This window comes from Oreochromis niloticus, linkage group LG1 (genome assembly GCF_001858045.2).
Source record: "Oreochromis niloticus isolate F11D_XX linkage group LG1, O_niloticus_UMD_NMBU, whole genome shotgun sequence".
Classification (NCBI taxonomy): Eukaryota; Metazoa; Chordata; class Actinopteri; order Cichliformes; family Cichlidae; genus Oreochromis; species Oreochromis niloticus.
In genome coordinates this window covers 19,463,943-19,490,648 of record NC_031965.2, presented here as the reverse complement: position 1 = coordinate 19,490,648, position 26,706 = coordinate 19,463,943, and the positions used below count along the sequence as shown (strand labels likewise).

General features: G+C 39.2%; 3 protein-coding genes across 11 annotated transcripts in view; 1 reads left to right on the top strand and 2 right to left on the bottom strand.

The window, feature by feature from the left end:
• Nucleotides 1–3,470, bottom strand: part of plekha7b (pleckstrin homology domain containing, family A member 7b) — a 77,620-nt gene extending 74,150 nt beyond the window's left edge. For 2 of the 6 annotated variants that reach the window (XR_002061977.2, XM_025906089.1), the window contains exons 1-3: nucleotides 2,913–3,470; nucleotides 2,725–2,801; nucleotides 2,566–2,623 (exon numbers count right to left, since the gene is read on the bottom strand). Coding sequence is in view for 1 of the 6 variants with exons in the window: in XM_025906089.1 (XP_025761874.1) it covers nucleotides 2,566–2,623; nucleotides 2,725–2,801; nucleotides 2,913–3,064 (287 nt within the window). In the remaining 5 variants the exon portion in view is untranslated. The remainder of the gene's footprint in view (nucleotides 1–2,565; nucleotides 2,624–2,724; nucleotides 2,802–2,912) is intronic. The other 4 variants (XR_002061978.2, XR_002061983.2, XR_002061975.2 and 1 more) reach the window with 3 other exon arrangements.
• On the top strand, nucleotides 2,834–16,597 carry nucb2a (nucleobindin 2a). 3 transcript variants are annotated; one of them, XM_025906138.1, is made up of 13 exons: nucleotides 2,834–2,964; nucleotides 10,953–11,096; nucleotides 11,968–12,075; nucleotides 12,219–12,351; nucleotides 12,517–12,620; nucleotides 13,213–13,398; nucleotides 13,524–13,614; nucleotides 13,720–13,778; nucleotides 13,857–13,949; nucleotides 14,398–14,487; nucleotides 14,612–14,782; nucleotides 14,971–15,031; nucleotides 15,134–16,597. In XM_025906138.1, the coding sequence occupies exons 2-13, from the start codon at nucleotides 10,953–10,955 to the stop codon at nucleotides 15,517–15,519; spliced, it is 1,626 nt and encodes a 541-aa protein (XP_025761923.1). In that variant the 5' UTR covers nucleotides 2,834–2,964; the 3' UTR covers nucleotides 15,520–16,597. The 3 variants fall into 3 exon arrangements, with proteins under 3 accessions (XP_025761923.1, XP_003442432.1, XP_025761922.1); XM_003442384.5 differs by lacking the exon at nucleotides 2,834–2,964 and adding an exon at nucleotides 10,401–10,554 and having other exon boundaries at nucleotides 15,137–16,597; XM_025906137.1 differs by lacking the exon at nucleotides 2,834–2,964 and adding an exon at nucleotides 10,401–10,554.
• On the bottom strand, nucleotides 16,504–26,645 carry caprin1a (cell cycle associated protein 1a). 2 transcript variants are annotated; one of them, XM_003442385.5, is made up of 17 exons: nucleotides 26,416–26,645; nucleotides 24,703–24,837; nucleotides 24,138–24,200; nucleotides 23,366–23,452; nucleotides 22,683–22,924; nucleotides 22,436–22,518; nucleotides 21,792–21,947; nucleotides 21,649–21,698; nucleotides 21,470–21,553; nucleotides 21,203–21,364; nucleotides 20,537–20,645; nucleotides 19,822–19,883; nucleotides 19,355–19,486; nucleotides 18,890–19,049; nucleotides 18,209–18,397; nucleotides 17,993–18,099; nucleotides 16,504–17,876 (listed from the first exon to the last, which is right to left on the bottom strand). In XM_003442385.5, the coding sequence occupies exons 2-17, from the start codon at nucleotides 24,835–24,837 to the stop codon at nucleotides 17,790–17,792; spliced, it is 1,908 nt and encodes a 635-aa protein (XP_003442433.1). In that variant the 5' UTR covers nucleotides 26,416–26,645; the 3' UTR covers nucleotides 16,504–17,789. The 2 variants fall into 2 exon arrangements, with proteins under 2 accessions (XP_003442433.1, XP_005467038.1); XM_005466981.4 differs by lacking the exon at nucleotides 19,355–19,486 and having other exon boundaries at nucleotides 26,416–26,643.
• Between the last annotated feature and the right edge of the window lie 61 nt (nucleotides 26,646–26,706).

The following is a 26,706-nucleotide window of genomic DNA, read 5'->3' as shown; positions in this document are numbered from 1 at the left end:
GCTTTCAGGTCCCTCTTCTGTGGTGCCAGCTCCCAGTTTAGATTCAGGAGACAGACACCGTCTACTTATAAAATTAGGTTTAAAACTTTCCTTTTTGGTAAAGCATAGAGTTAGGGCTGGATCAGGTGCCGTGGCTGATGTGGGTGTTTAATCATTAGTCATTACTAATGTCATTACACTTCCAAAGTGTGTTTTTTTGTCCTGCCTTCCTCCCCTCACCCTTCCTACGTTCAGTTTTTCAGACATCATCTGTATGATTTAAATAATAAATTAATTAAAATGGATTGTTTGGTTAGGTTTAGGCATTAACAACACACTGTTTAGGTTTAGAAAGCCCACGATTTGACATCTGTGGAGCAGCTAAAAACTAATCAGAATTTTTAAAATGCACTTCGGTAACTTTTTGTTTTCTATATTCCAGCATTTATTGAACAATCATTATCAAATATTTTAGAAAAACTGATCTCTAAACAGATAAAATTACATTTGAATGCTAACTCTTTCATTCCAATGGAACTACAAGTTGTTTACTCAAAAAAATATATTAAAGAAGCTATGGTGGAGCCTTTGAGCTGAAGAAAGTCATCATGAGGTTCGAATTACCAAATTATCCAAGTTTTTTTAATGCAATCTAATAAAGCAGATTAGATGACAGAGATCAACAAATAGTGACTGTCATAAGTTCTGTTGGGACACATAGCACCAATAGCTGTTGTAAACCAAGCACACCTACCAACAACAGCCTCTAGCAGTGCCACCACACCTCAGAAACTGCACAGGAACGGCTTTAGAAACGCAAGAGCATAAGGCAATGACATAACCCCCAAAATTAACGATCCTAATCAAATTGAGCATGCAAGTGATGCAGTAGTGCAAGCCCAATCCACACAAACCACAAGACCTTGAAGGTACCCCAGAAGTTAAAGGGCAAACATTGTGTACTATCACTAGCTGATAGATTTTTTTTGCATCAATTCCTTTTCATTTACATGGAAAAATATCAGCTGGTGCTCTTAACAAGCTGAATGGTACCAGACAACAGTGCTGGTGAGTTCCGTTCCACCGCAAGAACCCGCAAGAAAATAAGGTCTCCAAAACAAAGAAACTAAAGCAAAACAGGATCCTTCCACCAAGCCAAACGGGCAACAAGTAGAAGAGTGATTTCACAGCCTTGACATTTAGGATGCCATATATCACACAGCCTCACTGCTGTATTGTTCTCACTTCTTACAGAGAAAAAGTGAGCGAATGAGGGGAAAAACAAAGACCTTTATTCTGTACATAATATGTGTCAGCAACAACAAATTTGTTAGCTGGAACCACTTAAAGGCCTTTTTTAAAAGCATCTTTGGATACAGAAAAAGTAAAAGAAGGAAATAATTTGCGTGCTTTGATATGTGTGACTATTGCAACATCTCGGATGCACAAATTTATACTAAAATCTGAATATAAAGGTCATTGATACAAAGTGTCCACATTGTTAAGACAGAGCTGCTAACTGGTATCTGCAGAGTACTATATGTCATTGAGTGACAACCAGCCTGATGCTTAGACCGCAGCTATGAGGATGTAAAATTCTCCATATAGCCATTGCATCTGCATCAACTGGGGCGAATTAAAAGGGCAATGGGATAACATGTCTGGGTGGGAGGTGGGATTTGTAACAATGAGCTACATCAATGCAGATGTCTCCAGGCTATGTCGTAGTAGGCTTTAATGTTAGCCCGACTTATCTGATTGATTTGGGCATTTCCGGGTTGCTCTCCTGTACTGGTTCCCATCATAGTAACTGTCTGATATACACTGACAGCCGCAGACCAGCATCCAATAACCCACTGCATAATATAATCTACAGTAAATGCAACAGTAGCTCTAGATACTCAAAATAATGTGTCTCTCGGTTGCCTTCCACTGAAGCCAGATTTTATCCAGAATCCTCCTGCTTTAATGTGAAAATCTGAGAAAAAGCGGGGGAAAAACTTCAGAGTGCTGCATGTGACTTTGAAAATTCTGTCCTTTCTGCTTCAATAATGCAATCATGCCATACATCTCTGTCACCACATGGTCACACCCCTCTCCTCCAACCTTTACAGTCTTTCTCTCTCCCTCTCTCTCTCATTCACATCTGCACATACACACACTTACACACACCAAGTCTGCACACCTATCGGAGTGAGTAGAGGTCCTGCATGGTGGATGTGAGGAGAATTTTAATAGCCTTTCTTCCTGTCCTGCTAGGCTCTGTCACTTTCCCTTCACAATGCAGGCAGAGATAATTGGTTTCACCTATCTAATGGGACCCCAGTGAGTTAATCCATATGTTGGTGTGTGCTTTCCCTGTCATCTACAAGCAGCTCTCAGATAAATCAGTGTGTTTACAATACAGCCTTTAATGTAGTTTGGTTGTTATAGTGCATCAGACGTGTTAGAGCAGCAGAGAGGAGGAGGAAAGCATTCCACATAGAGCACTTTAATACCGATCAACTCAACCAGCCTGCATGGGTTGATTTTTTTTTCTTTTCTCTACACGACCAAACAAGGCAACAATGCACAAAAGCCACTCACTTGATGAAGTAACTGGCTCCTTCTTCCGTGAAGCCCTCTTCCCAGCCTCTTGGTAAATCTATAACACGAGCAAGAACACATTGAGTGACCCGCTGCACACTGCAGCAAAAGCAAAGTATCCTGCTGGTATCCTGCAAAATCAGATAATTTGTGGCGTACCTGAACGTATCATGTGTCCAGAGTTAACAGGTTCGCCAGTGCGCGGATGTAGCCAAGTAGTGCTTTGAGTTTTATCACTGCAAGAAAGACACCTGTTACTGAACGCTAATAAAACAACGGGAGGGAGAAAAAAATCCCTTCACATCGCCTCGTAAAGTACTCAGAGCAGAACAAGTAAAACGGCTCACTTAATGAAGAAGACTCGACCATCTCGACAAACTCCATACGACCAGTAGTCAGGTAGGGTGTCCCGTCCGAGAGGTGCCGCCATGATCTCTCGACTCCAGCTCGGCTCGTCCCCCCTCTCCCTCTCCGCAGACTTTTTCCAGGGAGCCCACATAATACCGCCGCTAGGGCTGCATAGTTTTTAAAGGGGACGAATACCAAACAGAGCAACAGACGACCTCCCCTGCAAGACTCCCTTTTGTTGAGCAACCGGGTGCTCATAAGTAGCGGTCTGGCAAATGATTAAAAACGCAGCCGGTCCTTGCATAAGAAAATAATAAACTAAGTTATAAAGCCTAACCAAAAAAGTGCAAGCACGAGATAGTGGGTGAGCTAGAAATGAACCGGATAAAAGCTTTGCCGCTGGGGAATGGGGACTTTTCAAGGCTGGTGATTGAAATGATTTCAGTTTTTGGGTGGCCCAGTTGTGAAAGTAGTTGTACTAGAATTCACACATGAAAGCAAAACGTGCACGCTTTCAAAGAATTGTGGGTGTATGTTAAATAAAGCTGAGACAAATCATCCTGCTTAACTGATCTTTGTTTTAGAGAAATGCAATGAGAGAAACATGGGTGCAAAGGGTTTCATCTGAATATTGGTGGTGGGGGCTCTGTGTTCCCCATCAAGGAAATGTAGTATCACATCTTCCATTTACTCTTTCTTTTTACGCACCACTTTTTATGGTTTAGTTAATTAAGTATTACTGTGTTATCCTTTATATCAGGGGTGTGCAATGAATTTTCCCAATGGGCCAAATGAGAAACTGGGACTGTTGTGGAGGGCCACACCGATAAGCATATAAAGGAATAAAGTCAATATGGACATTTGATTTGTTTTTAATTACATCTTTGGTTTTATATTGTCTGTGTTTTATTATCTTTTCTAAATCCACCTTTACATTATCTTGTCTCTTCTTATTGCAGCCCCTATAAGTCGGATAAGTGGTAGAAAATGGATGGATGAGTGGATGGCTGAATTGAGTTCAGCTTATTGGCATGGCCCTCCATAACAGTCCCAGTTTCCAGTGTGACCCCTTGGGAAAATCAATTGCCCACCCCTGATATAAAGGATAACACAAAAATCAGACAGCAGATAACAGCAGTGGGGTTTTGGGGTATTCCTTTTGTTATTTTCAGATAATTACTCTCAATTTTTTTTTTAAATTTAATATTATCTCTGCATTGTCAACACATATCCAAGTATGATTGACTCTTCTATCCTCCTTTTTGTTTGCTTAGTCCAGATTAAAGTGTAAGGAGTTGACAATTCTGCCTGATGTCAGACTACTAAAAACAGCATGGACAGCCAGCATGACTTAGACGATCGTGGCAAATTAGCAACAATCTATATAAACTTGAAAAAAAAAAACAGCTAACAACTTAATTAGTTTGCAGACTGGAAAGAGAAGTCCCTAATAACTTCCTACGCCTTTCCCTTTTCTAGTATATCTGCTCTGCCTGTGCACGTGCACAGTGCCACAAGAGAAACTGCAGCTGCTGACTGAGTTTACATGTGTGTTGGGGCATGGATAATTATGTTTACCACAAAACATTTGATGTTTTTATGAACTTATAATTAAAATTTTTGCAGTTAAAAAAAAGCGTTCATCACAGAGTGTTACCCAAGTATGGGTTTTCCTTTTCTAAATGAGTTTTGCTCTGTGCAGAACACAAATGCATGTGCTGTCTGAAGGGGGAAAGTATCCCTAAACAGTTTCTAATCTGCTTTTTTGATATAGAGCTGCTTTGGTGACATAGTTGATAAAAGTATCAGTCGGTGGCCATGAGATATTTTTGCATGGCCAGCAGTTATCAGCTTACAGGCACAGGATCAATAACCCGAGGCCACGAGTTAATAAGGAGTGGGAATGAGTTAAGTTGTGAGATATTATTGGATGGCCACAAGATGGGGCATGTTTACGGATCACACTGATTGAGCTACAACAAACTAGATTTAAATAATCCTATTTTACCCTACAATATTGATTTTAGTTGTTACCAGGCAATTCTAGCATATCGTTCTATCAGAAGACAGGCTAGGGAATGAGTTACCCAGGCTAGCCTCCATAAAGCAGTTTAGTTTGACACACAGTGTAGCCTATGCACTTCAATAAGGATGTGCTGCGTTACAGAGACAGCTGAGACAACAAGTTATTGTTCATCTGACCACTCATTACTAACAGGTGGCCAAGCAATAATATTTTTCCCACCATCAATCCCACCTAGATTATTAATAGTTTGGGAAAAATGCAGCAAAATAAGAGGGAAAAGCTGACCACAAGCAAGGGGAAAAAAATAAATAACTAAAAGATTTTCAGGGCTAGGTGCTCTGGGGCTTGTCTAAATTGTCAGCTTAAAAAACTGTCCAGCGTGTGAGTCATGAAGTAAACATCAGTTTGAAAATACCACGAGTCTTCTGCAAGGCTGTTTTAAAAAAAGCTGGACCAACGTCACCAGTTTGGACTAATAGAAATTTCATATAAATAAACATTGCGATAACCCCTCTTTTTTAAATTTTCTTAAAACAATCTTTACAATGAACGATAAAAATAATACAAATGTAGATAAAGTTGTCTATTGATTCAGGTCTCTTGCCAAAAAAACTCCTTTTCATTAATATAGGATAACAAGAAGACAATCAAATAACTTCTGCTGAAATTTTATAGAAACTTTCTTTTCCCTTTTATGAAAGAATGACCCTGGAAGTACCACATAAAAACTACACAAAGTGACACAAGAGTAAGCACAGATAAATGCTTACATTTTGATATTTTTCTTCCAAGGGAAAACAAAGGACTCGGGTAGTGAAACGTGAGGATATAAATGTGTGCTGAGAACTGACATGTCCGCAGGTCAGGTTGAATTTATGTCCCTGCGTTAATTGTACTGGAAGCTTTAGGTGATGTTTGTCAGCCTCGCATCACCTTCACTGGCACTGCAGTCAAGCTTTAAGGACAGAAAGCCTTTCTGACCATGACACATTACAATAATGCTTACACTGCATCAAACAGACCTGCCCAATTTACCGCCGCTGCTCATAAATTTTCACTGGGCAGGCAATGTTCAAAGTCACAGTGGTGTTGGCACAGGAGCTATTTTGCTGACCAAAAGACAACAAGACAAGCAGCACGGTTTCATCTCATCATCCCAAGCTCTCTTATACTAATGTATCATCATTATTATGACCCTCATTGCGTAATACCATGTGCTTTAACTGGTTCTGACTCACTTTGGGGAGGTTTTGTTGTTCTCCAGTGGTTCAAGGCACAGCTTTTTAAAGATAGTGGAGGATAAAATTTTCTCAAAAGCTTTGCCTTTATCAGCCGTGCAGAAGCTGTTTCACTGAAAATCTCCCAAATTCTTACCTACATGAAAGAAAAGTAAAACTAAATTTGGTCATAAACTATTTCTAATCTGTAGGATTTCTGATCATATATGATGTAATAATCTAATTATTGACTAAATAAGATCTACTGCCATGGAACCATTTCAGTGAAAGAATTGGTATTAGTATTTTTCACAAATGTACACTTAGATAATACAGTAAAAAAGTTTTGAGCTTCCTTCCTTTTTTATATTTTGCTACCAAAATGAAAAAAAAATAGGTGCAGCAATATATTGAAACATGTGCAAACATCAAATTTTAATTCAGTATAAATGTCAAAAAAAGAGTTTGTGCAATTCTGACTGGCTTGAAAGTCTTTGTACGGCTACCATTATTTTTACAACATAGCCTGAACTCTCTTAGGCAACTTCTCTTAAAACTTCTGTAAGTAGTCTTGGTGGAAAGTTCTCCAGGCTTCCTGAAGGACATTCAAGGCCCTTCTTTGGATGTTTTGTGTGTTGCAGACACTTTTCAGGTGGTATTCCTATGTGGATGAAAATCTGATGGCACTTTTTTCATAATTCCAAGAACTTTGACAAAATCTCCCACACCACTGGCCAAAATATAGCGCCAAACCATAGTAGAACCTCCACTGTCTTTTACAAATGGCTGTGGATAGTCGCTACTCGACCTCCATGCTAACCTCATCCATACGTATTGATGAGGATTTGAACCATTTCAAATTTTGATTCATTACTCCATAAGACTTGTTGCCAACCCAGTTTTTGTTTAATTTGGCATACCTCGGCATTTTCTCCCTGTTTCCCTTCCTTAAGAATGGCTTATTGACAGCCATCCTTCTACTGCTAGTAACAAAGTGCCTAAATATACAATTTAAAGTTGGCTATAGGTCATTCATAGGTCAGTTTCATTGTGCTTAACAAACAAAATAAACATTCCTCTGAAAATGGTCAGGTAGAAGGACTGAAAATGAGTTTAAAAGCAAATTAAGTCCAAAGAAAAAAAATTGAAAGACCACTTTAGAAAAGGTACAAGAAACAAACAAAATGTGTGAATGATGAAATTTACTATTATATCTGTTACGATATTATAACATCACAACCCAGTTAAAGCTCACTGCAAATAAAAATGTGATGCATTTTGGAACTTTCCTCTGTACTGTACAAAGGTCAGGCAGACACCAGCAACGGAATTAAATAAAACAGTGTCTACATTAATCATTAATACCACCAAATATTACATTTAAACTTGGCATCATTTGATTCAACTTGTTGTGCATTCCTCAACCAGTCTGCACAATCAGGTACAGAGTGCTGAAAAACCATACGCACTGCAGCGTAATCATCTCGTAACCGAACTCAATTGCTGTTATTTGACCTTGCTATGATTTATTATCATCCCCACTATGTAGACATCCATCTATACATGCTAATTTACACAAACAAATACACACTTAGTTGCTGCGCAGACCAGCGCAGCTCTGCAGTATGTTCTCTGCTGCTACTGCTGCTGAATCCTGCCTCTTGCCTGCCAGAGGCTCACAATGCAGCAAGGTGACTCAATGTTATTGTCTTCTCCTCAGAGAGCCTCCTCCCGCTGAATCACTTACTTAAGCTCGCTAAAGGTGCTGAACTGAAAATGAAATAAAGATTCTCTTGTTCTGACTTCCAGCTCTTCAGTGAGGAATCATTTGGATCTTAATCTAGTTGGCAGAAGCCCTCATAGGAAATCAATAGCATGTTTTCCGAAATGCTTTTTTTAAAATACACCTTCATGTCAGCAGAGTAAGGTATATAAATGAGTGTGTACAGGTTCCTAAATTATTAACACTCTCTGTAGGGTAATATTTAGACAGTAGCCTTCTTTTCATTATGCAGCACATTTTATGATATAGTGGCTGATTAAAAAGAAATGCTGATCTTCCCATCCACTCTAGTGTTCTTTCACTATCAATTCCAGTTATGATCTATGACATTGAATAATTGCCTTCCAACTCAGTGAACTATTACACTGTCATCTAAAGAGCAGGGATGTTATATTTAGTCATAACCTCACTTATCCAGATAGAAATTTGATTCATTGTCTTGCTGGAGCTGCCAAAGCTCCAAAGTCTTCATTGTATTTTTATTCTGTCATCCATAATTTCAGTAGAAAGCTAATGTTTTTACAATTTGCAGGCAGCAGATCTAAGTCTTCTTCTAGTCCTGGTCCAATCAGCTGTTGAAGATGTAGCATGAAAAAGAAGAACAGAGTTTAAATAATTCCTTTGTAATTAGGCTTTCATATATGCTGATTCGCAGGTAATTAAACCACAGCAGCAGGGATCGATGCTAACAAGGTGCACAATTTCACGGCTGATGTTAATGTTATTTGCCTTTAAGCATATTTGACCAGTTAAGCTAAACACTCAGTACTTTTACTAAAGTCAAAATGATGGCAATAATCGACACAGCCAGCACATAGCAACAGCGCCCTCTTCTGGAGTTGTGGTCTTTCAATACAGATGGCTGAATCTACACCAACCAGGACTAAGTTTGAGATTTGCTACAGACCGTCTTGCGGTGGGACTGCAGTAGCTGTGAATTTTCAAATCCATTAGGGAAAATATTATATGTTTATAACACCAGAGTTACACATAGATTAAACGACTGTGTGACAAGAGTGTAAAATTGGAAGGGCAACTTGCTTTTTCTGCTGCTTCGAGCACCCTTTTCTTTTTGCCCCAATATTTAAAACATGACCTTCATTTATATCCCAGGTACACACCTGTAAAGTGTTGTGGCTCTCTAATGAACAGTTGCAGTGTCAAAAAATTGATCAAATCTTTACAGACACACAGAATGAAGGACAGACACACAAAAGGGAATGAGTAGCAGTCATTTATTCATGGCTACTCAGCCTCTAAGATGATGAGTACAGTTTGATCTTCTATAAGCACACATACACACACACACAAAAAAAGTTTCATGTAAGATCTTCCCATGAGGCCAGTGAACAGGACCGGGGGTAAGAGGTGAACTTGGTCCCATTAATCACAGACTGATGCTTCCTGAGCTCAGAGAAAGCTGAGGCAGAGCTGCACTTAGGTTTTTTTTTTTCTTCCACAGGAAGCAAAGCAAACACTGACTGAAGAAAGTATTAAATGCTTAAAGCTGCTGGTGAAGTCCCAACATTGGAATTGGTTAGCTATACATGTATTCAAGTACTCTATTTGCACTTTTTATTTTAAAGTATTTGTACTAATAAAAGACTTTCTGAAGGTCTTTGAAGTTTTCCTTTGAACGCTGGATGCTCCTTTACTCATTTTCTGGCCTTGTACCTGACCATTTTTCAGATGGTTTATCTATAAAACACGGTGGAGGCTCTCATGTTTTGGGGCTGCATTTCAGACAGTGGAATTAATATCAAAACTGATGGAATTATGAATGGCATCATACAGAACAAAAGGCAGCCAACATCAAAAGAACTGCAAGAAAGCTTGTCTAAATAAGTTCATTGTTGTAGAATAAAGGTGGTCATAACAAAAATTCACTTTCCATCTTGTTAGAACTTTGTTTTTGCTTTTTATACTGCATCTAAATGTATGTTTAAATGCGTGCTTCAATAAATTACTGCGCATATTTCCCATCTTCCTAGCAAAATATTTAAAAAATGAGGGGTCGCTGAAGAGTTTGCACAGTTCTGTATCTTTAAGACTGGGATGTCTGCATGATTAAGCGTCAAGCACCTTCACAAACGGTGTTTTTATAATCTGCAACATATTCTGACAAATTACCCGTGAAAAATGGTCGTGTATTGTATTAAATAAACAAAAACTATATTTAGAACTGATTAACATGAACTAAGTTGAAAACAAAAATGAAAAACTGAAAGGAGCAAATAATTAGAAAATTAAAGTTAAAATCGTAATACTTTGAAGAAGAAAAAAAATCCAACAGTGTGTTTTAAATAAATAAATTCGTCATTCAGCATCATCCATCCACCCCCAGCGTGAATTTTCCGTCTCATTTTCGTTCCGTGCGGTGCCGTAGATGACAAACCAAAAAACCCGCCCACCTGCTCTGCTGTCATCTCGCCACGTACGATTCAGTGCAACGCAACTTGCTAGTGCGTTTGACAGACCGCCCAACTGACCAATCAGGTTAACCACCAAACGAGCTACTCTGACCAGCGGGCTGGTGGAAGCTGCCGATACCTCTCCAGCTGAGAGGAAGCGACGGGTGGAAGGTAGAGTAGATGAGGTCCTGTGTTCATAATAAAGTGAGTATACTGGCAACATATCTGTCTATGGGGCTCTTTAGTAAAGCTTTAAAATCCACGCTGAGCGTGGGGGAAATGCTGTGTAAGCTCTTCTGCTCAGGCTCACGGTGTAACGTTACATGAGTGTCTCATTTGTCCATGCTTGGCACTGAAGCGCTAAATCTGTCAGTGACGGTGCTAAAGGCTAACACCAACAGCTTCCTCTGGTTATTATTATTAGCCAGTAATTTGCAGTGTGTGGGGGCTAGATGGGCTGCTCGAGGAAGATTAAAAATGAGGAAGCTGGGTACACGATGAGGATTACACACTTAGAAACTCAAGAATGTATATTTCCAGATATTGTGAAATCTAAAACACGTCACCTCATCCGGCACTATAGTAATTGTTCTCATTTGTAGATGTGGGGGAGCCGGGCCTTTCTCGCCGGCTGGCTGCTGTTGCTGCTGGTCCAGCTGTTGTGTTTGGAGGCTGTGCCCATCAGCATCGACAAGACGAAAGTCAAAGAACCAGAGAAAAAGCCTGAAGAGCCTCCAGCCAGTGTGGTAAGGAAGAAGACATAATATTTACACTGCTGGCAAGCTGTAAATTCACCACAAACCATAATACATGTCGTATTAAATAACGACCCTTTTTCAGCAGTGGTGCAGGGAGATAATTGTGTTTATTTGGCTTTCATTATCTATTCGTTTTAACAGTATTTAATTCAGGCATAAAACTCAAAATTTTGGTCATTATATTTAGGATAAGATGATTTTTTTTATTATAAAAATATTTATGTTTCCCTTTTTTTTAACTTAAAACAATGTGCATGGAGATGAGCGGCTTCAAGAATCTTTGTGGGATTGGATTACACAATTTCACAGAATATATGATTTATTAATGTTTATTTATTAGCTATTTCATAGGTGGTACACTGTAGTAACTACGCCCCTGCTAAGTTTATTGGAAAAATGGCCTCTTTCTCTTATTCAACATTTTAAAACTTGTGATCCCACAAACCAATTTATTTCTCAGTACAATAGTTTCAGAAGCTATAGATTGTTTAGTACCAAAATACTATTATCTGTGTACTCATTTGTGCCTCTGGAATGGTTAAATACTGTCATACAGAGGTTAAACAAGTACAATATAGTTTCACTGTGGATTGCACAGGAATGCTCTTTTTTAGATATTAAGTGATCTTTACAGAAAGCGGTAACCCAGTTTGTATTTGTCATGTGGTGGTGTTTTCTGTACTTGCTCAGACACTTTTGGTTGGATTTTTCTTTAATTTGTCACCCATATACAGATAGAGATGCTGTACTGTATATATAAATATAGATATATATCAAAAATGTTTAAAATAGGATTTGATTACACAATGTAACATGTTATTGGCGTTTTTAAATTTCATTTTATTTACTGTATTTTTAGGACACTGGACTCCACTATGACCGCTACCTCAGAGAAGTCATTGATTTTCTAGAGAAGGATCAGCATTTCAGGGAAAAGCTCCACAATACAGACATGGAAGACATCAAGGTACCCCGCTTTCTCTTGGTTTGGTCTTACTGCAGTGGCACAACATTTCAACCAGCTCCTTGTATAAGACAATAGTCACTATAATATACTCGTTTCGTGTACATGCACTGCTTCCTGCAAAGTTTAATTTATTTATGTTGCAGCAAGGTAAGCTGGCCAAAGAGCTAGACTTTGTCAGCCATCATGTCAGAACAAAACTAGATGAGTTAAAAAGGCAGGAGGTGAATCGACTGCGGACCCTGATTAAGGCCAAGCAGGACCTTGAAGGAGGAAATGGTAAGTTGTGCAATACAAAAGTAATTTCATTTTGAATTCTGTTTAAAGTATCAGGCTCTAAATCAACTTTAAGTTGATTATTTTAGAGGTAAATAAAAGAAAGTTCGATTTTATATATTCATATGTTTTAATATATGTAATATATTTGAATTGCTCCCTGGACAGACATAGCAGTGGACCATCAAGCGCTGCTGAAACAGTTTGAATACTTGAACCACATGAACCCGCACACGTTTGAAGTGGAAGATCTGGATCGGCTGATCAGATCGGTAAATGTTGATGCTCGATGCTCCTTCATACTTAATGAAAAGTATAATGACATCTTGAAAGTGTTTGTGCCTTTGCACAGTGGAGTCCTGCAGTAGAGAGAAAGAGAAAACAGGAACCCATGCAGCTGCTTAATTCATACACCAAAATTGGCCCGTAGGTGGTGAAAGCTTCACAGTTGGTGAAAGACTATAATTACCAGCAACCAGAAAGGAAAGGGTAGTACTGATAGGTGTAGAGGACAGAGGTATTATTTTTATTTGACCTTCTTTTCATTATTGTTTTTAAAAACAGCAATATGTTTAGTCTTGCATCTGTGTCTCAGATGATGTTAAGACGAAAAGGCTTTTCACAATGGTTTCCAGAAGTGCGCTTTACTTCAGTCTAGAAATGTGCAGGCATAGACCTGAAAGATCCAGTTTACTACTGTGAGGGTCTGACAGTCTGGAACTAGTCTGGTTTTCCGAATAGCATCTCTTGTTTTGACTACGACTGTGTCTAAGTGACATTTCCAGCTGATGCATTATTGTTTGCTGGGTATAGCCTTGTGTGGTTATTACTGTTGAACAAATTTTGTTTTCTACTTGTCATCAGGCCACTAAAGATCTGGAGAACTATGACAAAGAGAGACACGAGGAGTTCAAGAGGTACGAAATGATGAAAGAGCACGACAGACGAGAACACCTGAAAACACTGGATGATGAGGAGAGGAAGAAAGAGGAGGAACACTATGAGGAGATGAAGAAGAAGCACGCCGACCACCCTAAAGTCAACCACCCGGTAAGTGACGAAGGCGCACAGAGACAAATAAATGATATATTTTGTTGGGGGTTTTTTGTCCAGATTGTAATATTCATTTTCGCCTCAATCTGGAAATCAAATGTGTTTTTACTTTGATGTTGCAGGGTAGTCAGAATCAGCTGAAGGAGGTCTGGGAGGAAGCTGATGGCTTAGATCCTGAAGATTTTGATCCTAAGACATTTTTCAACCTGCATGGTAAGACCTGTACTATCATTTACTAACATACATAATTTGCTGTGTAAAACATACAGTACCAGAACACGGCATATTCGTCTTCTTTTCTCTTTTTCTATAATACAGATACAAATGGAGATGGCTTCTTTGACGAACAGGAGTTGGAGGCATTGTTCACCAAAGAGGTAAAGCTGTGGCTTCTGAAAATGTGTAAATATTTCAGAGTAGGTCTTTGTACTGACTGTGGGCCTCTGTGATTTCAGCTGGAAAAGATTTATGACCCCACCAATGAGGAGGACGACATGGTGGAGATGGAGGAAGAGAGGCTACGTATGAGAGAGCATGTTATGAATGAGGTACAACAAGCTGCACTCAGCAACCTGTTTTCCTGAAACTATGCAGGCGAAAAAGCCGATCCTGGATTAGCTGTCCTGTGTGTAAAATATACATAGGGTAATATTTAGCATCTTTAATTTTAATGTAGTAATATTCACAATTGCAGTCCTCTACTACCTTTAATGCAGCTCATCAGTTTGTTAAAAGGTTGGAAGCACAAAAACTTTATGCGTGTGGACAGTTAGTCTCCATAATTCAAAGCCTGTGACTAAAGTCACATGACTGACTTTAGTGACTGCAGAAACAAAATAGAAAAGTCACCTAAACCTCATTCTCAGTCTCAGCTGAGTTTGCATCTTGTGTTAAACAGGCTCAACTGTGTTTTATCTGCCTTAATCCTTTCAGTGAATAAGAAAATATATAATGTACAGCCAGTGTTAAAAGCCTTTCTGCTCTTGCCTGTCACAGGTGGATTCAAATAAAGACAGGCTGGTCTCTCTGGATGAGTTCCTTGTTGCTACTAAGAAGAAAGAATTCTTGGAGCCAGATAGCTGGGAGGTGAGAAACATTAGATGACACTTTATCATGATGACAGCTTTTAAGAGTTATTTAATTCAGAAACATTTGGTTAAAAGAAGCAGGACTGTGAAAAATGACTTCCTACCTGCTCTGTGTTCTTCAGACCTTGGAGCAGAACCAGGCTTATACCGATGACGAGATGAGGGAGTTTGAGGAGCATCTTGCTCAGCAAGAACAAGATCTCAACCAGAAGGCTTTTGACCTCCAGAAACAGAGAGATGAGCTGGAAAGACAACAGGAGCAGCTTAATGCACAGAAAATGGAGCTCCAGCAGGTAAGGAATGGTACACTACTAATGGAAAAAGGTTTGCTTCTGTAGATTTAGAGTCAGTGCATCAATCTGATCACATCCTAACCTTCACATTTTACCAATTGATTCAGCTGTGCTTATATTGTATTTTAAGCAATCAAATTGTCTGTCCACATGTACTAAATGAATTCTAATGTACTAAAACTCTACAGGCAGTTGAGCATATGGAACGGCTCAAGTCACAGAAAGTAGACCCTCCTCCAGAGGTTCTCGGTGAGTGTTGATTTTGTTTTTCTACTACTTTTATTTTGATAGTGGTTTGATTTTAAACATCTAACCACTGAGAATATAAAATTGTTTTCTTTTTTACAATTGAAGGGAACGCTGTCCCAGAAATCCCTGCAGTTGAAAGCCAACTGCATGAGGCCCAACAACAAGGACATGACCCTGCACCCCAAGGACATCATCCTGTACCCGAAGGACATGACCCTGCGCTCCAAGAACATCACCCTGTACCCGAAGGACATGACCCTGCGCTCCAAGAACATCACCCTGTACCCGAAGGACATGACCCTGCGCTCCAAGATCACCCTGCACCCCAAGGACATGACTCTGTACCCCAAGCTCCTCAGGATATACCACAGGAACACCATGGACAAGAAAATCAAGACCAGGCCCAGCAAGGTCTCCCTCAAACACATGATAATATACCACCTGGTCATAATATACCACCTGTGCAAGGCCAGAATCAGCTGCCATAATAATGTGCACAAAACTTTACAATCAGACTTTTTCAGCACCTGCACTCGAAAGTGCTGAGGAGCAGTCCCATCGGAGTATAAGGACCTCTTTAACCACCCTGACCAGCATTAGTGGTTTGAAGTGCATTTGAGAAGAACCACTCAAAGGGAATCCGTTACCCCAGATTTCAGTCTTGGTGACAGTAATCCCTTCATTACATAATGAAATTACACAGTGAAATGACCTACATGGGTTTGGATCCTGATATGTGCATACATAGATTTTACCACAGTTGTGTTTGCTTACATTGAGGGTGTTTTTTAATAGAATCATATAAATAATATTTTTGTGAGCTTTCAGACCGGTTGTTTGTTTCCTCTCAAAATGGCTTGCTGCTTCCTAAACATCCCGACCCAAGAGCCTTCTGGATATGTACCGTGCAGCTGTTTAAGAAGATAAGGTGTAAAAATACTCATTTTTATTACAGCCTTTGAGATTTAGATTTTTTTGAAATTACTATCAAAATACTCCAAAAAACCTCCAAAATAAAAGACATGCATGAATCATGAAAAAAATATGAAAAAATACTTTGAGTTGACTGAAAGATGTTTGTTTTATTTAATTATGACACTAAATTGGCAAAAAAAAAAATAAACCTACTGTAGCAAATTCAATCAGCTTACAGCATTTTCACACCATCCCCAGACATTGCACTAAAAAACTAAGGAATTGTTGATACAAGCAGTCGCTGTGTTGTGTAATGATCTACAAGGTGCTGTCAGATCTGCAGCTATCACTGTGACCTGACATTTACAATCCTTTAACCTCAGCACCGTTATGAAGCCAGGTTGCTCTTTTGCTTCCCATTAAACTACCTGTTTACTCTTTTCCTACTATAACTTTTTTTTTCTTAATGTGTACACTTAATTTACTGTACTGAACAGAAAAAGCTCTTAAATAGTGCTTTTGTTAAACAGTATAACGAGTCATGGTCCATACACATGTATTGCTACGTGATTCTGATGAAACAGTTTTGATATTAATGTTTAAGGTTTACACTTTTACCTAACCATCTAGTACTTTGCTGAAACTGTCAAAGTAAGGCAATGAAAACTTTGAATTTTGTTTCTCTCTGTTCATTCTGAGGTATTTATGACTTTTACATGAAAGAAAACATATTAGCATATTTGGAAAAATGCTGGTTTGGTGTTAAATGCTGTGTTATCCTGTATGCTTTTGTTTAATGTAAATTTGTTTCTTCAAATCGGGGAGAATAATGAACACGGGTCACAGATATTTGGGAGTTGCTGCCACTTCTCACTGAAGATTTAAATTTTCAGTCGATGAGATCTCTGCCTTTCGGTTTTACCTTACACAAAATTTAAGAAACCTTCTCTTTATTTGCTTTGTCAGTCGTTTCCCGTGTGCCATGCATTATATTTTGCACAAAATGTAAAGCTGGTGTTCATTTCTTGCTGCTGGATCCAAGGGTCATTTGACAAAATTGCACACCTCAGCTAAAATAAAATAAAGTGGTTCAGGTTGTCAAACAGATTTCACTGGTAATGTTTGAGTGATGCGTTTCCCCTGGGACATTCATCTCCAGTAAAACCATTTCTGAAAATGAACAGATGCAATGTAATAAAAACGGGCTGTTTCCATAGCTGCTATGGTCATAACTGAAGGCTGCTCTGAAGTAAACTGAATTCTACACAGGATTGTATCAAGTTAAACTACTCAAATGCAACACCACACAGAATGAAAATGTCAGAAAACAGTGTCAGTAACAGAAGGTAATAGGGCACAACTTTATTGAAACAGTCTCAATCAATAACAGTGTACAAAGAGGTGACGATGCAGGCGGGGACACGGGAGTTCAAAAAACAAACAAAAGAAAATTAAACGTTTTGATGAAAATTATAAAGGGAGTAACAAGTGGCTTACAGCACTCATGGAATCAAATTGACAGTGGCGGGGTATTTTTTGCATTTATTTTGTACAAAAAATAAATTAATGAAATCTTTCAAGTTTACAGGAATATCTATTTGTTGTTTTTCATCACACGTACTTGCTGATAATCCTACATGTAGTTAAATTCAGCATTTTTGTGATAAAACATCAAAAAGATCTAGACAGACCGAAGCAGGCTGACTGATAAGTAGGCCAGGAGTTAAAAAAATAAGATTACCGATGAGAAACAAAACATTGTTATAAAAGTGAGCTGGGGCAAACACATTCAAAAAAATCCTGAATGTTCAACGTGGCGTAATTCGACGGTCCCCGGGATCCTTTAGGATCGCATTGCCTGCGCATTACCTCGGGACAAACCACGAGATCCTTGGGCTGCTCCACGTTTGTAGCCTTGCTGATATCCCTCCTTAAAGAGATAGTAAGGCTTCGTAAGTGCACGTTTTGTATTTATAGTTACACTTGGTTATAAAAAGACTAATGTAAACTCAATGCAATGACTTATATTAATGCATAAACTCTTACCCGCTGATAGGAACTGCTGGAATAGTCCCGAGATGTGTTGAACTGAGCTTGACCGTATCCACTGCTGGGAGCGTTGGAGAAGGGTGGACGATAGCCGTCATATCCACCTGATGACAGAAAGACATTAGTTCAACAGGTGATGCATATTTACTCCTAATCAAAATAAATCACAATATAATTATTGTAAATCTGTGAAACAACATTGGATGCTTTTACCTCTAAATCCATTCGAGGAGCCCCGATATCCATTCATCACGCCACGAGCGTTCCTGGGTCCACCTCTTGGTACAGCTCTGCTGCTGTAGAAGGACTGACCAGACTGCCCAAACCCTGCCCCTACAGAGGGATCTTCATGTCCTGCAGTTGAGGACATAATCTGGTCCTGGGGCTGGAATGCATTAACAACTAGACAGAAGAGACACAAAACGACATCAAAATATCTGTCACGTACTGCTGGATAAGTACTAGTACATTTTTACTTTTAGACAAGGCATTAGTGGGTTTAGGTTAATTGGGAATTCTAAATTGCACATAGGTGTGAATGCGAATGCCAGTGGTTGTCTGTCTCTCTGTGTTAGTCCTGTATCAGACTGATGACCTGTCCAGGGTCTACCCTGCCTCTCACCCTATGGTGGCTGGGATAGGCTCCTGATAAGGATAGGCAGAAGAGGATGGAAGGATTTTTTACTTTTAAAATGCAAAATTACCTTCTGAATCCTGAGAAGGCTGCATGATTTTTACTTAATGGCATCCTCACTGACTCATATTTCAACTTTGACACAAAAGAAATATTTTCTGTTGCAACAAAGTGAAGCTTGGGAGCCCTTTTGATATCCTAATACATTATTTACCACTCTGTTCATGCTCTAGGGTTTCCGTACAAAACAAGATGCACACCTGTCTGTAATCTTTCTTGTGGGATGTCAGGCTGGTCGACCGTATTTTCTGGCTGGCTGCTAAAGCCCTGTCCATAGCCACCAGGGAACTGGCTAGGCTGCTTCAAGGGGTCTACTTGGCCATCGGTAGTTGGAGGTACAGGTGCATTCATGTTAAATACCTGAAAAGAGAAACAAATTTTTTTTCCTCCCCCATTCCTGTCCATAGCAATATTATAACAAAATAACCAGAATACCCGACGATGGCCTGAGGTCAAAGATCTGTGCAGTTTGGGAAGTCTTAAATTGTTGCTCCTTGCACCAATAACTGACCAGTTTTCACTGTGACTAATAAAACATGCCAACCAATCTCTAATACTAACCTATGACTTGTGCAAGTATGAAAGCTGACAGTTTCCTACAGAATGCATCAAGTCCAAACAGGTTCACTGTGACACCGTTTAAATGGACCCAATAGAAAGCGTACCGCTTGCACTGACTGGAAAGGTGCTGCGTTGACATTGATGCCTCCAGTGAGGGTGGGTTTGGAGACAGGAGGGAAGGCAGAGGACAGAGAACATGGGGCAGGAGACGGTTCAGATGACAGAGACATTGAGGCCTGGGTAGGTAAAAGAGGAGGGAATTTGGAAGGCAAGGAAACAACGAATATGGAGAAGTCAGTGCAAGAGATGAGACGATTTTCTTTTGGCTTAAAAGGTCCCTTTTCTGTTATTATAATATTCAAATGAATCAAATAACTCCCCATCACACGCAGTAGACAACAAAGATAGATGTGTCAGAGAGCATCACATTCAGTCCATGGAGAAGACCTTTCGAAATCTCTCTTCATAATACAACAACAATCTGAACTGCTCCAATTATTCATGAGCTGCACCACTTAGCCAGAAGAGCAGTCTCACCACCCATATCCTGCAGTGGCTCCTCCCTACTTACTTGTGAGGATTCCTGTGGTCCAGACACTGCAGCTGTCTGAGGAAGTCTGGACTCCGAGTGGACTGTTAAGAAGACATAAAAATAAAATAAAATAAGTCAAACTCCTACAAAAAAAAAAAAAAAAAAAAAAAGACATGCTGCTAAATTATGCACTTTGAATTATATCCACATCAGAAAGCAGCGACCAAACAACTTAATAGCGATGCACTAATTGAACCTCTGGCCTAACAGCAAAGTGATCATTTGTGCCCAGGAAACAAAGAAATCCTATTTAAAATATATATACATATACACACACACACACACATATATATACATATGTATATATACATATATATACACATATATGTATATATATACACACACACACACACACACACACGTATATATATACACACACACACACACATATACACACATATATATACACACACACACACACACACACACACACATATATACACACACACACACACACACACATACATACATACATACATACATATATATAAGTCTATTGGCCAGTTATGAGTACAAATACTGTACAATGATACAAATTTAAACTGGACAACAAATACAAGAATGGCAAAACTGAGGGGACAACAGAAATATTTTCCACAGTCACTGGTAAAATATTTAAGCAATACTAATGTTTGCTAATAAATCAGTGCATCCCTATTCAGTATAACCTGTGAGTAATTTAAATGTCACTCACGTAGAGGACCGCCCATCTGCTGCAGGTCAACAGCTTGCACAGGCTTCATTGGCTGCGCAGACACAATGGCTGGATCCAGCGCCTGGCCATCAAACTCCAACATGGAGTCCTACGACAACCAAACAAGAGTAAATGTAAACAGATGAGATTTGCAATCAGTCCAATAAGCAAGCAAGCATGTCTGCATAGGTTTCATACCCATAATCCTTCACTCCACATTAGGCAAATACCTAAACTACAAACAACCTTGACTAAAAGGATCTTAGTATCAACTCCCATGTGAGCACATCTTCCTAAAGGCATGGGCTAATCATGATCTCATTTAAATTGTACTTCTTTTGAATTTTTGTCCCAAATTACACAGAATGGGTTTTTTCCCTGTTTCAATATTTTACTCAATTTTTTTTTTTTTTTTTTTTTTTTAAGTTTGCATTCATATATCAGAAATTACAACTACATTCGTTTTCTGAGTCACTACAAGTACGTTCTTGTCTCATGACCTCTAGGACGACTTCACAGATTGTTGTAAATTGCCTGGACATGTAGTCCTCATCTTTGCCCAACCTTTTTGGAAGTTTATCTTACTTGGCATTGCTTATTTAAGACACACACCACATACTGTGAGCCATAGGGTACTACAATATACAGCATTTTAGGCCATCTAACCTGCATGAAGTTGTATGTCCCTTGCATCTGGGCCATGAGGTCTTGCACTGCCTGCTTTCTAACCACGGGATCAGTAGCAGGAGTGGGAGTGACTTGGTTCACAGTAATGGTTTGTTCTGGAGCCAGCTGAGCAGGGGGCTGATGCTGGAGTGAATTCACCATCTATTCAACACAGACACATGACAGGCACATTAGAATCAAACTCACAGCGTTGGAAAGTAGTTTTCACGGCACCGAGGACTGTGATGATTCAGTAATGGAGCATACCTGGGCCTCCACACTCCACTCCTCAACTTGGTCTTTGTCTGTACTGCTGTATGTAGTTTCTGGAATGAACTGTCTGTTTACAAACTGCAACAGAAGACAGTACACTAAAATGTGATATAACAATTTAAGGAAAGAGTTGATCTGTGTGGGTTCTTGTGCAGCATAGATACAAATCTCACCTCTATAGTTTCCACTTTAACGGGCTCTGTATTTTTTTCACTAGCCAATCCTATATTAAATGAAAAGCATACATGAGGATGGCTTTCTTTCTGGGTCACACACACACACACCTCTCACACATCATTTGCTAATTGTTAGCTACCAGGTTCCGATGGCTGCTCCACAGCTTTAGACTCAGCCACCACGGTCTGTTCCTCTTGCTCTTCTTCCTCCTCGCACGTCCCATTTTGATGAGTTTGCGCTCTGTCAAAGTAACCACTCTGCAGCACTTTGTCCAGGGTTTCCTTCAGTGACTTGTCTGGAATAAAGAGAACACCGAAGCTGTTCAGACTTGTCTATTATCACAAACCACAATGGACGATTAAGGTCTGCCTCCATTTTCTTACATAGTCACTACAATCTGCAAAAGAAGTCCTGCAACAGCTGGTATGAGCCAATCTCAGCATTAACCGAGTGAATCAAATGTTGTGTGAAGGGATGAAACAACAGATACAATAAACTGGGGCCAATCAGATGTCTTGAACAACCTAACTACTAACAGTGAGTGCAAGTGAGTTTCCGACTGTGTGGATGGGTGCACACACCAAACATTTTCTTTAAGATACTTATTTTTTCTTACTGCACTTAAGATGAAGGCATTAAATAAATATCAACTAGCCACATGTTAAGCCTCTCCATTTCAAAGCATTTTTCACAAGTGCTTTAAATATAGTTTAAAAATAGTTTCTTTTTTAAAAATGTATGTGTACACGTGATGAACGATATTAAAGACATGAAAATACTTACACGTGGTCCCTGCTACAGCCTTGTCTCGACCCTCAAGCAGTTCCCACAGGTGTAGTGAGGCTTCTTCATATTGGTCAGTCAACCTGCAAATCACAAAATTAATGCAATTAATTACACAGAGTAGTAGTAGTATATAGTTTTTGTAGAGCAGGATTTAAAAAGAAAACAACAACAAAAAACATATTTAAGCACTGATAACTCTAAATGTAACTTCTGCACCAGTGACAGCACACAGGTACACGCGTACCTTACATCGTAGTTCCTCTCAGGTCCTACCAATTTGTAAAACTCATCGAGGGATGAGAGTTCAGCATCAGTGAGCAAAGGTGCACCAGAGGCATCGGGGTGTTTAAGGTCCTGCCTGACACTGTCTTCTCCCAGCTGGTCGAGTAAATACTGAAGCTCCAAAACACTCTTCAAGCGTCTTTGTTCACTCTCTTCTCGCTGCAGCTGTTCCCGTCTTGCAGACTTCTTGACTGCCTTTTGAATCTGAACACATTCAGGCACAATTTCATGCATTTAGTTTCACAAGATATCACACACCCATTAAGTTCACTCTGTACATCACTGCAGTTTGAAAAATCAAAAAGGTCAATGAGCATGGTCAAAACAATTATTCGCTTCCCTGTTCACTCCATCTGGCACTTTAAGCTTTTGTGAGCCATTTGGGAGTATTTCATCAATTACACCAGGTGTTGCCAACTGTGATTGTTTTACGGCAATAAAGAATGTACGTTAAAAAAAATTACTTGGGCAGAGAATGAATAAGGATTTGCAGATGCCACTAAAGATCACAACAAGTGTCTAAAAACTTTGCAATTAGGCATTTTAATTATATCTATAAAAAATAATTGATGCATATTGATTTTTGGTATGTGTGTTTAAGGTTTCATCAGCAAGTTAAAAGCACACCTATAGCTCAGGACTCACCTCCTGACCCAATGCGAGAAAGCTCTTTTGCAGTTCTCGAGCAAACTCTAAGTTGTTGTTGATCTCTTGATACTTCGCCAAGGCCTCCTTCATGCACAACACGGAAAGAAAATCAGATGTTTTTAACTGGAAATGATTTAAAGCAGGAGGCAGTAACAACTAAACATGCAATACTTTCATAACAATGATAACACTTGAATGTGAAAAATAACTTCATATAAGTTTGTTACATACACAAACCTGTTTGCAAATAAGCTGGGACACAGTAAAGGCTAAATAAAAATAGAGTGACTTGAAAATGATTTAAAGCCCATGTTTAAATAGTGCACAGAAAACATTTCAAATGTTGAATCATTTAAAATGCAAATGCTTAACGTTGAAAATATCATTGCTTTTAATTGTGCAATATTTAGTGCTACCAACCATAACTCTGACCTTCAGTGTTCTCTGAGATATAAAAAAAATCAATGTCCAAAGTCACCAGTCGAAAAAGAAAATACTTCAGAAGTTTGGCAGCTGGTTTTGCAGATCTTTTTTTCCCCTCCAAGTTAAACTTAAAGACTTTCATAATGGCTCTTTCATTCCACCAGAGCACTTGAACAAATACTGTGATAATCAGTGTTATTAAAAGAGTAAGTGAAGAAAAGCAAGACTGTTGAGATATAAGTACAGGGTTAGGGTGACTGGAAATCTGGGCATTTGACAGAATTTACATTTGATGCTGCGACAAAACAAAGCTGTGTCCAAATGAGAAGCCGTTTTGTTTTCTTACCAACTGATCCTGATTTAGTCTCTCGCCCTTATTCTTTCTTGCCTGGTAGTCATCCAGTTTGGACTGCAAGAAGGTTATTGAAAAACAAGAAATTTGACATTTAAGTTGAATTCAAATATAAAGTGAGCAAACTTATTAAAAAAAAAAAAATGTCATCATTAGGTTTATTACCACTGTGGATTTATATGTTAAGGCAGTTTGATAACATCTACATTTCTCACACAATCTTAACAAATTATGAGCAAGACAGAGGAAATCTGGAGATCATAATTAGTGCTACTATCTATTAAGTGGATTCATTGGGGAAGGGGAAACCTGTTATAGAACCAGTTTAAATTAAAAGTACCTACTCCAACCCTTTTTCTGATTTTCAAAACATATCCCATCACCTGCATTCACCCAAATCAGTATGCGTGATAATTGTATATTATTGTATGTCATTATATATTGACAAAAGCATACATTTTCCAGCATCCACGGCAATAGACAAAACAAAAAAAGGCTTTACACCCTATTTGAGGTTAATCCAAAGCGCAGTTTACTCTAAGATGTTAACTATAGATACCTTTTTCTTTTCCATATTGCGGACCTTCTTGTCAATCACACCAATAATCTGCTTCATGGCCTCAGAATGACTTCCATTTCCCAGGTCTGGAATGGCAGACTGGACAGCACTGTTGCCAGCTGTTGCTGAAGGCATCTTTGGGAGGGAAACATGTAAATATTACAATTAAAAATTTGGACCTGAATAAAACAAACAAGTAATCCTAACTTAAGATGTTAGCAGAAGAAGACAAACTATTGCAAAGCCTAAGAACTAGAGTGTACACTTATGTCTTCAACCAGGTTACAAAATGCTGTTAAGGTCATGCTCTGCAGTCTCAGACTTTCAATATGCAGTTACTGTAGCTGACACCAAGCAGAAACCAGAAGGTTTCCTAAAACAGAGCTCACAACTGGATATTTACTATGCATGCACATACAGACTTGTATAAACAACTTATTTTAGAATTTTATTATAAATTTATGTTTTATGATATTTGTTGCATCCATCCATGACAATTCTAAAAGATATTTTAAAGGGGTTATGTATCTTGAGATGCTTGTGCACATTTCAACATAACTGTCTGCGCTGCGATACTGCAGGGATGTTCTGTATTTTGAGGATTACACAAATGATTACAGACACATTGCCCTTTTCCATTTTTGTCCAAGTCTAGCAATAAACAGTAATTAAGCTGAGCACCACCCGATTCAACTGATACCTGTGGACGAAATGGACCCACAGTTGTTGCTTAAATGTACCTTTCATTGTCAACTGTGTATTAAATAAACGCCTAAAAACGATATAATAAACGATATATATATCTATATATAAAAGTGGTACCGTTTGAATTGTTATTTGTACTGTATTGCCTGGTTAATCTCTAATATAAACTGAGCTCAAGCCGAGTTCAGCTGGTATGATATTCACTTTATGTAACGCCAGCAGTTTCACGTTTTGAACTTTGAGGACTCTGCTTCAGCTTACCCTCCAAGCTCCACATTAGAACACCAAACCCTGACTCAAGCCCACATACCCGGGCCGGTGAAAGTGATACTTACCGATGTGATCCCTTATTAAGGTTTGAGGGCTAATTAAATCGATACGTCGAGATACACCCTCCTCTTGGACGATAAGTTGTTGGCTGATAACAGCAATTATTGGGGTGAGCTTTGAAAAAAATCAGAACACCACATCCAATATAACAGAGGAAGTTAAAACAACATAAAAATGTCGGGCCTCCTATTCAAAGTTAAAGTCTTTTAGCGTCTGTGGAGAAAGAGGCTAGCCTTACTGACAGATGCTAACAACACGAAAATCCGCATCATAACGTAAGCCTCGAAACTCTTATATGCGGCGTAGTTGCCAAAATAAACTTTCACTGGTGCGAGCTCGACGTTAGCTAGCCATGCCAAATCAGTTTAATAAGCATAGTGCGCTCGTCCTAATCTCCGCGTCCCATTGTTAGCCGATAGCGTGTTCGGTAACGATGTGCTGCTAAAGCCCCGAGTTCAACGGTTGTCACTCAAAACCAAAGATTAAATTCATATGAAACAGCCATTACAAACTCCCAGGACAAGCCATCGTTTCGGGACGTTTAGCGTTAACTGCGAAAAACAAAGAGCACCTCGGGACGCCGAGACAACTCGTTTTCGCGCAGCCGTCTCGAATCCAGATGATAAAGACGGTTTATTAAAAAGACCTAATATGACAGTGACCTCGTGAAAGCCATACCTTTAAGACTCTTTGACTTCAAAGAGATCTCGTTGGTCTCGTTTTACTTTAGCTGTGCTGCGTTAACTGCGGTTCAATATCTTTCACTTCAAGCGGTGTTTTTCTAGAAGGATGCTCCGACTCACACCGGCCAATGGCTGCTTAGCTGCTGCAGAGCTAACGGTAGCAGCTAAAAAGGACCCCACTGCTAACCTCGACGCTGCCTTCTTCTTCTTGGTTTTTATTGGTGGTTGAAAAACAACGAATTGGTGCATTACCGCCACCAACTGGTATGCAGTATGTACCGGAATG

Excerpts from the sequence above, each read along its gene's own strand:
- nucb2a (XM_025906137.1), top strand. The coding sequence starts at position 10,531 with ATGAGGTCCTGTGTTCATAATAAA. Across the intron at positions 11,097-11,967 it reads AAGAGCCTCCAGCCAGTGTG|GACACTGGACTCCACTATGA; the intron begins GTAAGGAAGAAG and ends CTGTATTTTTAG. Across the intron at positions 15,032-15,133 it reads CCCTCCTCCAGAGGTTCTCG|AAGGGAACGCTGTCCCAGAA; the intron begins GTGAGTGTTGAT and ends TTTTTACAATTG.
- caprin1a (XM_003442385.5), bottom strand. The coding sequence starts at position 24,837 with ATGCCTTCAGCAACAGCTGGCAACAGTGCTGTCCAGTCTGCCATTCCA. Across the intron at positions 24,201-24,702 it reads GCAATATGGAAAAGAAAAAG|TCCAAACTGGATGACTACCA; the intron begins GTATCTATAGTT and ends ACCTTCTTGCAG. Across the intron at positions 18,100-18,208 it reads CTCCTCGAATGGATTTAGAG|GTGGATATGACGGCTATCGT; the intron begins GTAAAAGCATCC and ends TTCTGTCATCAG.